At 37.8% G+C, this 14,941-nt stretch overlaps 1 protein-coding gene across 2 annotated transcripts in view; it reads right to left on the bottom strand.

Moving 5' to 3' along the window:
- Nucleotides 1–868: 868 nt before the first annotated feature.
- The window catches only part of ATAD2B (ATPase family AAA domain containing 2B), a 150,457-nt gene continuing 136,384 nt past the window's right edge, over nt 869–14,941 (bottom strand). For both annotated transcript variants that reach the window (XM_059132520.1, XM_059132521.1), the window contains exons 25-28: nt 10,935–11,618; nt 7,131–7,258; nt 6,675–6,803; nt 869–4,355 (exon numbers count right to left, since the gene is read on the bottom strand). In XM_059132520.1, coding sequence (XP_058988503.1) covers nt 4,314–4,355; nt 6,675–6,803; nt 7,131–7,258; nt 10,935–11,618 — 983 coding nt within the window. In that variant the 3' untranslated portion in view covers nt 869–4,313. The remainder of the gene's footprint in view (nt 4,356–6,674; nt 6,804–7,130; nt 7,259–10,934; nt 11,619–14,941) is intronic.

Below are 14,941 nucleotides of genomic sequence, written 5' to 3'. Positions count from 1 at the left end.
TTTTTTTTAAATGAAAATTAAGAACTTCTATTTTTTAATTTTATTTATTTATTTATTTATTTGACAGAGAGAGAGAAAGAGAGAGAGAGCACAAGCAGGCAGAGAGGCAGGCAAAGGGAGAGGGAGAAGCAGACTGCCTGTAGAGCAGGGAGCCCAATTCGGGGCTCAATCCCAAGACCCTGGGATCATGACCTGAGCTGAAGGCAGAGGCTTACCGACTGAGCCACCCAGGCATCGCAAGAACTTCTGCTGAGTAGGATGAGCATACTAATCTCAGGACATGAAAAGGTATCTCAAGGTAGACAGCAGAAACATGGGCAATCTAAAGCCAAGAACATTCTACTCCCATGAAGCAACAAGCCCCTCAAAATTTTGGTATGAAATCTTTCTCCATATTTCAACTCTATGTTCTATTCAAAGTATGCTGGTAACTACCTGATCAAAGAGAAAAACTCTGTAAAGTAAGTTAACGAAGTACCTGATTATTACTGTAGCAGTCTTCCAAATAGAAAAACAATTATCAGAAGTAATCCATTTGCTTTTATAGAACACATTTTAGACAGTCTTCCACTGAAATTAAAACCCCATTTCCTCAACATGTTGAAAAACTTTTAGGTAAAAAATACAGAGGGCTACTAAAATCTAAACGAACGCTGTAACCAGATTTTGGTGGGTGCTTAACGAACATCAACATGCCGACCAGGGGAGTTAAGATGGCAGAGCAGTAGGGGGACCCTATGCTTGCCTCGTCCCTCGAACACAGCTAGATAAACAAACATCAAATGCCCGAACCGCACAGCAGAAGAGTTGAGCTACGGCAGTGGCGCTGCATCTGCAGCCAACAGCAATCATCATCAGGCTCAAGAAAGACAGGTTTTTCTTGTCATCTTTATTCAAGTATTTCACAGCAGTTATATTACAAATTACAGTAAATGTTCAAAATTCCAGAATCAAAAATTAAATAATTTACTTCAAACTAATGTAAAATGAAGTCAAATGCAAAACATCAATTTAACACAATTCTAAATTAAACTATAAACCCAAAACAGACCATAGTTGATGAAGTCTACTTAATCTACAAAGTAGACATACATGACTGAAACCAAAAAGGACTCCCAAAATCTAAATAACTGAATGTACAAAATACAAAAGATGCAGGTACAAGTCCAAATTCAAGCTTACAATGTGATTACAAATTATAATTATAATAACAATGGCATTCAGCTACGGGACCTGACACCGAAGATACCTACTGAATAGCACCATAGCTGAACCAACTTAATCAAAAAATGGGAAGATATTACCACCCCACTCCCTAAAAATAAAATCCAGTAAACCTACAAATACATTGGCATATGAGAAAAATCAAGTCATGAAAGGACATAAAACAAAACAAAACAAAATTAATCACAGGTGAGATTCAAGCTCAAAACACAATTAACTCCACAGCCATCAGTTTCAACCCTAGTGCGGTTCCATCTTCAAAAAGCTCCTATGGTCCCCACAGCTGAGCATTAACTATTGTTGGGCTGTGCTGTGATACATATTTTACTGATCTGAGAGCAAAGTTTTACACAGGAGCTATCATTTATAATGCTCACAATAGGAAATAAGAACAGAGGTCAATTTGTACATATTTTTGCCAATGCTATACAGCAAAAATTAAGAACTTACAGAAAGGTAAACAAAACTGAGTCCACTTGGATAATTTCACAAGCTGCTTTAAACTATAGAACCACCAGATATCTGTAAAGTAAGCACAACTGGTATGTGGGTTGTTTTTTTTTTTTTTGGTTTTTTTTTTTTTTTTTTTTTTTTTGTGGGAGCAGGGGAAGGGGAGTGGAGGAGTTGATATAATTTCAGCAAATTTTTCTCCCCTTGGCATTAGATTGGCTTTCTCTTTAAGACCTAAACTGTTCAAAGTGGCAGTTCCTATCATACTGAGGTTGCCTCCTATTTCTCCATCTATATAAAGGTTAAAATAAAAAAAACTTGATCTTTTGGAAGCATTTTAATGCTGAACATAAATAAATTTCCCTTGTCAAACCTACTGATGGCTAAAATCTTAATTAACTGGTACAAATTTAGTAACCTACTAAGAACATGTGCGTTTTTTTTTTCCTTTCACAAGTGCTGCTGTTACTTGAACAGAATGCTTCTGAATTAGAGTAACTGGAATAAATATTTAAAAAAAAATAGTGCAGCAAGAACCTGAGACTTGCAAAAAACCCTTTTAGCAGAAACTTGCTACAAAAAATCTGCTACATCTTATTTCATCAAATCTTTAAATTCTGTAACAATTTCCATCAAAATACAAAATGCTAATGTATTAGACAGTAAAATAGTCTGAACTGGTATGATGGTAATAAATACTAAAGAAAGCATGAAAATCCTCCCAATAATCAAATTAGAGGTTTCAAATAACCTCCCCTTTAAAATGGTTCATCGTTAATCGCACTTGCCCACCTTAAAAATACAGTGTGTCTACATGGGTAGCATCTTGAATTATATGACTAACTGAATATTACGAAAACTTCATAGACTAGGTATAAAGAAAAAAAAGTGGCATTTTAAAAAAATTAAGCTATAATTAGAAGGCGCAAAATGTCAATGCAAAGAAGCACTTAAGATTACTGCAGTAGCCTACGGCCAAAGTGTGTGCTCTGCTCTGGCGACAAACACACCACAAACAGCCAGGGACAAGGAGACAAGTACCTTAGCTTCAGCATGTAAACGGTGGCAAAGTGATTACAGGACTCTGTAAACACTATTGGTAACTAAAATACAAAAAGCTGAGGTAGCTCAGTATCTCTGCAGTAGTCCAAGACCATTTGCTCTAATTAAAACCCAAACTACATGTGTTGCATATATTGGAAAGACACACCTGCAGCTAACGGCTATAATGAATGAAGATATCAAGCCAACTTGTCAAAATTTCCTACTTTTTGTTTAAAAATCATCTGATAAAAAATGTCACTGCACTCCCTTTGCCTCTTTGCAACTGCCTAGACTGTGTCTCCAAATTTGTAGAAAGTTTTTGTAAAACTAGTAACCCATAATTAATTTTAGGTAAGTACAATTCACAGAAATCACTCAACAAGATCCAATCAAAACGAACAACTGTGAAGGTAAGCTTATGGTAAGGGATTTAAACATTAATACTGTTATTCAAGAACCATACCAAAGCTCACCTGCAACTATGCATAAAGAAAATGAATTTATGGAGTTTCTGACAAATTCCTCTATTCTGTCCATTGGCAAGTCCTGGCTTTAAAACAAAACAGTTAACAATTTACTATACATGAAATCATTCTTCTCTGGGAACTCAAACATGGATAACTATTAAATTGCCACTGAGAGAGGAAAAGAATGTCGCCATCTATCTAATATCTGGTCATCACTGTCAGCAATACTGTAAAGTTTGTACGTTTTTTGGTGGGCTGCGTTATTATTTGTTGTTGTTTTATTATGTGTTTCTTAAACAGAAACAGACCATACAGGAAAACTTACCATTTTAATATATCATGTGGCTTAATGTCTTGATTTGAGTTTGGAAAACAAGATAAGCATTTTATACCAAAACACTGGTTGCCTCTTAATGACACAGAGTATCAAAACTTATTTTCAAGGTTGTAACCAAAGAGACATTCTAATTCACTTGCTACAAACAAGCCCATTCCTTTGTTTAGCCTTATCTTTCTCAAATGAATTAAAAGGCACATTAAAGGCAGTTCTAAAGAGCCTAATCTCATTTCATCCAGTTTCTTCAGTTTCCCACCAGAATACACCATAGCCAACTCTAAAACAGGTTTCAGTCCATGACCCAGAGGAACAAATAAAAACAAATATGCTAAAAGGAGTAGAAAGGAGAAAGAAAACGAAACAAAACAAAAAAAGGAAACAAAACAGGTTGCCCACTGTTTAAACAATTCAACACAGTTAGAACTGCCCCATCCAGTTTCCTCCTGTTTGCTGGTCTGCTCCCTAAGAGAGAAGTCTCCAAAAGAGAGTGCACGAAAAGAGGAGCAGAAGTGAGAGCAGTTTCTGTAGCACCAAAATCTCCAATCTGTGGGGTTGTATTTTTTATTTGTGGAAAATACAACATGTTTCTGAAGTTCTGTTTGGTTCTTGTAGGCTGGTTGGTTTCAGGTACCTGAGACAATAGCACCAAATTCAACAGAGAGAAAGAATGAGCGAGAGAGCACTTTACACCAAGGCTCTGCACATAATTGGTGCAATTTGAAATTGAATGGCTCAGAAGACTGCTCTGTCAGGAGCAGATGGGAGAGGATAAACCACTCATCTTGAAAAGTTCATAGGAATGTCTCAAACATATGAACTGTTCTTTCCATCTCCTACAAGGGGAAAAAAAGTGCATGTTATCTAATATAGAAAAGACAAAATTATTAAGGGAAAATTCACTTTAACTTTTTTAGAGAAAGAATTTTAGATACAGGTTAAGCTTTAAGTATTTTCTGATTATAATAGCATAGCTGCTCTATAAGACTAGCTGCCCTAGATGCTTCCAAATGCCTCCTGTTTGATACTTAGACTAATGACGATGATGCTAATAACAGTCAATGAGTACTTATTATGCCCGATATTGTACCAAGAAATTTATATACGTAAATAATTTGTCAGCTTATAAACAACAAAATCAGAATTTAAGTATAGGTAGCCTCACTCCAGAGTCAGCCCATCCTTTACTCATGTTCTCTCAAAGCAAAATAAATGTACTCAGTATAGTAAAACTTGAAGTAGAAGGCACCTGTTCCCACTGCTATTCACTCTTATCAGAGCTGAAAACAAAAAGGGCGGGGGGGGGGGGGGGGGGTAGGGTGGGGGTTGCAGAAACAGTTGCTGCCATCACCACATGAAATGTCACTCACTGGTGATTCTGCTACAGATTCCCTCCCTCCCTGAAAAAGGCCCCTAGATTACAGGGTTCCAAGTCCCCTACGGAAAAATGTTTCACTGCTGAAGAGTATTTATTCCATTCAAGCTAATCAAATGTCAACTCGTGCAAATAAACAAGTTCAGGAATTTTTTTAAAAAAAAGGTCAAGAACTCTACCCTACACATTTCATTCAGATGGCCAAGTGTCCAACACATCTAAGACATCTGGTTTTTCTTTCCCCCTTTAAACAGCTGAAATTATATTCTACATCTCTGTACAACAGGCTAGATTATCATCTGATCAAAAAGTTCTCCTATTAGACCAATAAAAATGTTTCATCATATTGTTACTGAATAAGGAAAAAAGTCAGATTATAAAAAAATGTACAATCTGATCTCAATTTTAAGTATGTATTCACATACTTATACATATGTTATACACATCTAGATATTTTTAAAGGATAGATGATATCCCATAAGATTAACACTGACTAGTTTCCTCTAGATTGTGGGATGTGGATGTGTTTTTATGTTCTCATTTGTGCTTTCTTATTATTTCTATATATTATATAATGACAGTATAGATTCATAAAAATGTTAACTCCTAAAAATGTGATTAGAAAATAACTTTTAAATGTTCTCTCTCCCTGATTCAAGTCCAATATTCCTTATTGAACATGAAAAATCATCATATCCTCTACATAGAAACCTTTAATATACTAGAAATGCTCCTTGAGAGCAGGAACTTTATAGCCCGAACATTTAGCACAGCATCTGGAACTACAGGCAATCAGTAAGTATTTAATAATCAGTCCACCAGATAAACAAACTAACTGGCAAATGAATAGGGAGTCTAACTCAGTCACTTAGCCATTTAGTGGGTCTACATTTGCCCAGATGACTTCAAAAAGCAGAAGTGCGGCTTAATGATGTAAATTATATAAACAGGTATAAACTGATGTTTATAAGGAAGAACTCACTATGGCCCAGAGCTCTCTAGAAACAGAACCGTTCAGGGCACCTGGGTGGCTCAGTCAGTTAAGCATCCAACTCTTGGTTTCAGCTCAGCTCATGATCTCAGGGTTGTGAGATCAAGTCCTTGGCTGGGCTCTGCGTTCACCTCAGAGTCGGCCTGAGATTCTCCCCCTCTTCCTCTCTACCCATTCACACACACACTCTCTCTCTCAAATAAGACCTTTCAAAAAAGAAAGGGAATGGTTCACATCTAAAGTGTCTAGCAAAAGGACAACCACTCCTTCATGCAGCCATCTCCTAAGACTAGATCTGATGAGTGAGATGACTTTTAAAGTTCTTTTCTAATCATTAATGGGGCGGCAAACAGCTCTCACTGCTCAGGCCACTCCTTTAATCAGCAGTGGCTGCCTAGGTAGCAGTGGTAAGGACTATGAGGCCATCCCCACATGCAGTTGGACAAAATGATACGTTCAGTAATGCTCAGCACGTGCTCAGATATGCTCACTAATAGGAAGGGATAAGAGAACTGTGACATGCCATTCTAGGTATCTGCCAACCCAGAACCACGAAGTGCTGTTTTGATAAACAAAGAATCCCAGATTACTTCTGTCCTGAGACAAAATGATCCAGAAAGGATTTATTCTTCAGACTGTAACTCAACAAGTCTTCTAATCTTCAATCTTCAAAACATTCTTCAGTTACTTGGTGAAAGATATATACTAAAAAAAATGTTTTCCTCTTTTTTCCATTGGGACAAGTAAAAGCACGTATTTGTTTATTCTAAGGATAAACTGAGCACTTACCTCTATAAGTTGTGATTTGTCATAATCTTTACGATGACGATAGATGCATTGACTAAGAAGAGAATATAACCTCTCAAGTTGATCAACTGCAAGATTGTTGCTTTTATCTACCAATAAATCAAGCAATTTCTAAGAAAAATTAGAAGAAAAGAGGATAAAATGAAGTTTGGTTTCATTTTCACACTGAAACAGATGTATTCAAATGGCTCGCCAATACGCACCATAGGCTATGGTATAACAGTGACAAATTTAGAAGATTCTAAGGATTAGTTTATTCCCAAGACCATTCTCTAAACCCCTCAAAACACACATACCTCTTCTTTTACTAGAAGCCTTAAAGCACTTGTATTCCTAGGTAAAGTAAGAGATTATCAAAACTAGTTTTACTCAACTGCCTACAAACACAATAAATCTCTTTCCATTCATTTAACACTGACTGGGAATAGCAAAGCTTACCTTCAATCTCTCATGATCAACTATAAGAGGCGGCACAGGCTCAGACGGCTCTTCTGGAACCAGTTCCAGGCTTGTTGTTTTTGCCTGGTCTAAAATTAACTTACGGTATTTCTTTACTTTAGAAGCACCTACAATTGAAAAAAAAAAAAAAGCACTGCAGCAAACTATAAATTTTTCTACCCACCACAAAACTTTTTGGAATAAGGGTATATGCTGTAAATGATTTTTTTTTTTTTTTTTTAAGATTTTATTTGCCAGAGAGAAAGAGTACACACAAGCTGGCAGAGAGGCAGGCAGAGGCCGTGAGAGAAGCAGGCTCCCTGCCAAGCAAGGAGCCTGATGTGGGACTCCATCCCAGGACCCTGAGATCATGACCTGAGCCGAAGGCAGCGGCTTAACCAACTGAGCCACCCAGGCGTCCCTGTAAATGATAATTTTTTAAAATAAGTAACCCAAATTGAAGAAACTTAAACCACAACTATGAAAGCCAAGTTATGTTAGAGTATCATATAATAAACAGATCCTCTTAAAGGAAGAGAAAAGCAATCATCACCTCTAAGCACTAACCTATAAATCGTCTTTACTCTTTTTACGATAGCCATCATTTTAAAAGTTAGAGCTTTCAGAATTGGAAGAGGGGAAACAACCTAGAAAAGCAGATACTCAAACCAAGTGAGGCCAACCTGTCTATTTCTGTTGCAAGTTAAAAACAAAAAGAAACAAAAAAAAACTTCAACACTAACTGAAATTTATTTTCTCTTTTACACTGTCCAATTTTCTTTTCTTTTTTTTTTTTTTTTTTTTTTTTTTTTAATTTGACAGAGATCATAAGCAGGCAGAGAGAGAGGAGGAAGCAGGCTCCCCACTGAGCAGAGAGCCTGATATGGGGCTTGATCCCAGGACCCTGGGATCATGACCCGACCCGAAGGCAGAGGCTTTAACCCACTGAGCCACCCAGGTGCCCACTGTCCAGATTTCTATTAGAAATTTATCTGGTTTCTAACTTTTTTTTTTTTACATAAAAATATAAGCCCATTTAAAGTAATAGGGCTGGTGGTCTTTCCTATCTCAGAGTGAATTACACATAATCTAATTATTTTGCTTCCAACAACATACTGAGACCAGCTACACTGAAAAAAACAAAAAACAAAAAGCACCCCAGAAATCTGGAGGTGGCTGAGCATAATTTGACAGCACCAGGTACTCTGAGCGATAGAGAGGGCAGACAGGCCGTAAGACTTGTGATCCCGTAGGTAGGCATCTCTAAGAAAAAGCCAAGGTGGGGCGCCTGGGTGGCTAAGTGGGTTGGGCTGCTGCCTTAGGCTCGGGTCATGATCTCAGGGTCCTGGGATCGAGCCCCGCATCGGGCTCTCTGCTCCGCAGGGAGCCTGCTTCCCTCTCTCTCTCTCTCTCTCTCTCTGCCTGCCTCTCCGCCTACTTGTGATCTCTGTCTGTCAAATAAATAAATAAAATCTTAAAAAAAAAAGAAAAGAAAAAAGAAAAAAAGAAAAAGCCAAGGGGGAAGGAATGCAAAGACAAACTCAAACTGTTTGAACTTTGTTGTTGTTTTTTTTTAAAGATTTATTTATTTGTCAGAGAGAGAACAGGCACACAAACAGGGAGATTGGCAGGGTAAAGGGAGAAGCAGGCTCCCTGCTCAGCAGGGAGCCAGATATGGAACTAGATCCCAGGGCCTTGAGATCATGACTTGAGCTGAAGGCAGACGCTTAACCAACTGAGCCACCCAGGCATCCCTGTTTCAAAACCTTATAGCGGACCTGTCCCATCTCATAAACACTACGGAGAACCTTCCCCTTCCCTCCTGTGTTAGTTCTCTTACTCCCATGCCTTTAAACATTTCCCTCTAATCAATGCTTGCTATAAACAGTAAAAGAACCAAAATATTGCCTTGGGAAACATATACCTCCATGTAGGAGAGATATTTTATATTTCAGACAGCTTCTAGAGTGAAAGTTTTTATTTACAGTTCAATTAACATATGCTAAGAGTTTTGTTAAGACCTTCCGTTCACATTACCAAATCCATGGACATCCAGGAGACTGAAAACTTGCATCAGGTAACCCTGCTCTGACAGAAGTGAAAATGTCAGGTAAAGCTTTTATACAACAAATTTATAAAGTTTTTAGATAACCAATTGAACATAATATTAATTTAAACCTTTTTTGCAAGCAACTAAAAATCTCATAGTGAAAGAACATTAAAAAGGACTCCTCACCTTATACCCAAAGTGCTTCATCAGGAAGATCTCTCCCTTTCTCCCTATTCTGTTACTCAACGCTAGCTTTAAAACATGTTTTAAATTCTATCATATGATAAACACAAAAAAATAAATAAATATCAGAATAAATACTCCCCTTAAAACTACCTTCTATTATTAAATATTGAAGAGAAAGAAAAATTCTCAACAGGTAGCATTTAAGAACATGGGCGCCTGGGTGCCTCAGTTGGTTAAGCGTCTGCCTTCAGCTCAGGTCCTAATCCCAGGGTTCTGGGATAGAGCCTTGGCATCTGCAGGGAGCCTGCTTCTCCCTTTCCCATTCCCCTGCTTATGCACTCTCTCTCTGTCAAATAAATGAAATCTTTAAAAAAAAAAAAAAGACCAGTATACACACATATTCTTTATCCATCAAGATAATTCTAAGACTTTGAATAATTATCTTTCTACTTCCTACAACTGCTAGAGGGCTCAAAAACTTGGAGCAGGGTGCCTGGGTAGTACAGTTGGTTGGGGAGCTGCCTTTGGCTCGGGATTCGGGAGTCCTGGGATCAAGTCCTACACATCGGGATCCCTGCTCGGCAGGGAGTCTGCTTCTCCCTCTGCCCCCCTCCTTTCTCATGCTTTCTCTCAATCTCTCTCAAATAAAGAAATTAAAAGAAAAAAAAAAAAGTTGGAGCAAAAAACTATTCCCACATAGCCCTGATCCCAAGCTAAAGCTAGATTCTAATTTACCCCATCCCACTATGGGCTAAAGAATGATAAACAAAGCAGGGCTAGAAATTCCCAGGCCCCCTGTTCTGCTGCTGCTTAAAGGAATCACATAGCCATAGGAAGGCGGGAGCTAGCAGGGTGCTCTGAGTCTGCAAGAACAAGGCAGATCTGACAGCACAGGTTCTACTGCTTCTTATACCACCGGTTTTACAAAACAGTGGAGCCTCTTAGACTCAGCATCCCTTAGATTCAACTAACAGTGAATGCCTGGAATGAATACAGCTCCGTATGTGCCAGGCACAAAAAGAGGCGATTTATGTACATGACTTATTTAATCCCTACAGTGACACCACTCTGAAGTTTAATTTAGAAGATGAAAAAAAAGATTGGAGAGCCTAAGTTACCAGCTCAAAGCCACATGAAAATAACAAACAGGAGAGGTAATTTAACTTGAATGTACATGAGCATAGGATACCATAGAGTATCTAGTATCCAACTCTTCTCAGCCAAGCCTACCCCACCCCAATCATTCTTATTAGAATTCCATCTTCTTAACACCTGTGGGCTTACTCAGCCTTTATCCATAAATCCTTTCGGATAGGGATAATAATCAGGTGTAAAAGAGTAAGCAGCCAAGAAAGAGATGCTTTCTAGACCATAACCCTCTGAAATTCCTACCAACATTTACTAGGCATGAATATGCACACTTTCCTAGGGAAAAAGATTAAAGTTTAACAGATTCTCAGAGGGGTATAACTGCTTACCAACTAGTGCTACTGGGGACCAAACAAAATATGCCATTAGTGAACTCTGGAATTTAAAACTTCAATTTTTAAAAAAAATATTTGCTCTACCTTCTTTATCCAATTCTGCATCTTTAACCTCCACTTCGGGGCTGGGTTCTAACTTCTCATTACTGCTACATTCCAGGGCATCTAGTTTCTCAGGATCATCTCCATGATGTTCATTCGAAGTTTCTGGTTTTTCTTTTGACTGGTCCTCTGGGACAATCTTTTGTTCAGAACTACATTTGTCACCACTACCACAGAAAGAGACTACTTCAGCTTTGCCATTCTGACACTCCAGAACTGGTATTCCTTCAAAACTGTCAGTGGAGGCCTCACCATTTAGACAGCTTCCTTTAAGGAAAGGCTCTTTCCTAGATGTCTGTTCTGGATTTAGAGAACCGCTGCTGTTGACGAGCAGAGACTCATTGGAACTTTCCTCTTCAGTAGATGCAAAGTTCTCCTTCGTGCCCGCTCCATTGTTAAGCCTCTGCCCCTGGTCCATGTCCATGATGTCACATGATGATTCGTCATTGGTCATAGAGAGATCTCCGGTCTCTTCGCCATTTTCTTCATGGCAGTCAGTGCTTACCTCAAACTCTCCATTCTCTAGCAATTTCCTGTCCTCTGTATGGTTCTCGTAGTCTGCAAATTTAGTGTCCTCTTCATCTTTTTTTAAATTATTGACTTTCCTTTTCTTAATAATTCCTTTACCCCACTGTGATCGCCGCCTCGATTTTCTTCGAACTCGAACTATTTTAGAGAGAAGGAAAACAGGTATATAGAACTTGGAGTGCAACACTTGTTTTACAAATGTTCACTATACTAAGACCCAAAAGAAAATAAACCCATACTGGTTTAACACACAAGAACTACTTAGCTCTTTTTTTTCTCTTTTTTAAAGATTTTATTTATCTATTTGACAGAGAGAGAGATCACAAGTAGGCAGAGAGGCAGGCAGAGAGAGAGGAGGAAGCAAGCTCCCCACTGAGCAGAGAGCCCGATGCAGGGCTCAACCCCAGGACCCTGAGACCACGACCTGAGCTGAAGGTAGAGGCTTAATCCACTGAGCCACCCAGGCACCCCACTACTTAGCTCTTGAAATCCAAGCTGACTAATCCTCACAACCTACAAGGAGAATGAATATGAAGTCAGTGTTGAACTCTGAAGGATGAAAATTTTTTTTAATTGAGTATAAGTTTACCCAGCATTAATTTTTTTCTATTATCCTAGATTCTACTTTATAGCTAACAGCCAGGGGCCAAGCATATAATATGTAGGGAATGACCAACTACATTACCAGGCTACCTAGAAAATTGAGGGCCACAGCCCCAGATTTCCAACAAGAAAATGAGTGCTTTGCCAGCAAAATCACCCCAAAGCTCCTAAACCATGGAAGAAAATGAACACATGATCCATTGTATCAAGACAGAACTGTTACAGATGTCCCACAAATAACTATCTACTGCCTCTCCTTCCAGAGGAGGAATCACCCACAGAAAGTACAGTAGTAAACAGAAATTTGTAGACAATTTGGTTAGACAACTGTTAGCCTCCTCTGCTATAAATGGTTCACCAAGCAGATCAAGTGGTTACACACTTGTTATTTGAAAATATGTAAAAAGGGGGGGTGCCTGGGTGTCTCAGTCAGTTAAAAGTCCAACTCTTGATTTTGGCTCAGGTTATGATCTCAGGGTCCTGAGATCGAGCCCCATGTTGGGCTCTATGCTCAACCCGGGGTCTGCTGGTGCCTCTCCCTCTGCTCTTCCCTCTGCTCTCCTTCAAATAAACAAACAAAATATTTAAAAGAAAAGAAAATATGGAAAAAAGTTAAGCCCTCTGCTATCAAGGCAGCAACAACATTAACAACCACTGAAAATATCAGTGATGTAAAAAGGAAGACCTACAGAAGCTGTAAAGACTATATTCATCTCAGACACTGGGGAGGGTATGTGCTATGGCGAGTGCTGTGAATTGTGTAAGACTGATGAATCATACACCTATAACCCTGAAACAAATAATACATTATATACTAATTAAAAAAATAATAATAATAAAAAAAAGAACACATTCATCTCCAGATGCCAGAAACCATCATGAGCTTTAGGAGTACTTCCAGTAACAATGGGCCCAGGAACCTTTAATTCCCCATACATATGTTTACAATTTTTTCATCCTTTCAACTTTAATCCTTACTGAGTCTCTTTAGAGACATCCAGGTATTCACAGGAAATTGACAAATATTGTCATAAATATTACTTTTTTTCTTATCTAAGAATAAATCTACAAAAGGGTCTCTGAAATGATTTCCCAAATTCAAGTTATTTTGTCACTTGGTTCAAAATAGATTTTGTCTTCAAAAACAAATCATGAGAATCATCTCTCCATTCCTATTTCCCCTGCTAATTTCTATTTTCATAATTTATACTTACAGGGTAATTGGAGAAGAAATTTGTTACTAGTTTACTGTTAAAAGCTGTATATAAAAGCTAAAGTGATGGGCATTTGTAAGTATTCCATTAACTATATGAAAAACTAATCTAGTCCACATTAAAAGTGAAAAAAAATTCAGCCTGCTCTTTCTCTAAAAGGTGGAGCTGTTAGGTTTTTACTGACAATCACTCCAAACACTGTGACCTCACTTATTCTCCAGCAACACAATCATAAACAGTTCCCCTTTCTTTCCTCACTAAGCCATCTAACTCTACAGCAAGAAGCAGCTAAATTCTATTCAATCAAGAGCCAGCTCAATGACTTGATCTGTGGGCACTAAGTAAAGGCTTAGAAGGCCTAACAAAGCTTCATCCCAGCTAAGAACAAAGAAAATGTTCTCATTTGAGAGAAGGTCAAATTAGAGATACTTTTCTCCTCTTTATATAATTATTTCTAATTGTGAGTATGGTAAAATAAAAAAAAAAAATTAATCATACAAGCTCCAAAAGAATGGGAATTTTGGTTTTAAGCACTGCTGTATCTCTACAGCACCTGACATGTGGTAGTAGTATCCATTTATGGAACTAATCTTTCATATACTACTTCCTTTTACAGAAGCACGTTGTCTGAAAAACCAATATGGGGACCCAATATTTAGAGTCAATTTTTATAGCCTCTTTGAGCTTATTTTCAAAACTAAAACCTTATGAAAGCAACTCTATCTTAAGGATATTTAGATTTATAACTCAAGTAAATTAATGTGAAACAAGCAAATGATGAGTCACATATGCCATCTACTGGTAAGAGAAAACTAAACTCACATTTGTAGATTAAAATAACATTTAAATGTTTAAAGGAACTTAAACTGCTTAAAGCTAATTTTCAATGGGTTTTAGTAAATATTTGTATCAGGTGCAGAGAATATACAGGATTTCAAGGTTAAAATTCGAGTGCTACATTACATAATCCAGGTCATGATCATGATCCAAGACACTACACCAAAGAGCTTTAATCAATTTCATGGAACCAAATGTACTACTAAGTCCTTCAAATTTTCTCACATATGAATGCCAAATACCACAGAGAAAAGAGCTGAAAAAAAAAAAAAAAAAAAAAAAGAATCTGATTCATTCATTCAAATGCAATGCTATTGGTGAAAGAACATATTATAGCCAGCTTTACTGAGAGTTTCAACAGTATGACCACCTTTATACCAGAACAGCATATATCTTCCAAGGGTGGCTATCTTCAGCAAACATATGGACTATATTAGGAAAGTGCTGTGTTCGTTAACATTTGTCTTTCAGAAATCTTATAAATCAGCATGAATGAGCACAAGTGATAAAAACCTAGAACAATGAATTTTCCCTTTCTAAATACATCTCACTTAAACAAAACTAGATTTAAAAGGCTGTACAAATTATTTATTTATTTATTTATTTATTTATTAAAAAGATGTACAGAGGAGTATCTGGGTAGCTCAGTTGTTAAGCATCTACCTTTGGCTCAGGTCATGATCCCAGGGTCCTGGGATCAAGCCCCACCTCGGGCTCTCTGCTCAGTGGGAAGTCTGCTTCTCCCTGTCCCACAACCCCTGCTTGTGTTCCCTCTCTGTCTCTCTTGGTCAAATAAATAAATAAAAC

Source organism: Mustela lutreola, chromosome 9 (assembly GCF_030435805.1).
Source record: "Mustela lutreola isolate mMusLut2 chromosome 9, mMusLut2.pri, whole genome shotgun sequence".
In the NCBI taxonomy this organism is placed as follows: Eukaryota; Metazoa; Chordata; class Mammalia; order Carnivora; family Mustelidae; genus Mustela; species Mustela lutreola.
The sequence above is the reverse complement of the archived record's forward strand: the minus strand, read 5'-3'. Positions and strand labels throughout refer to the sequence as shown.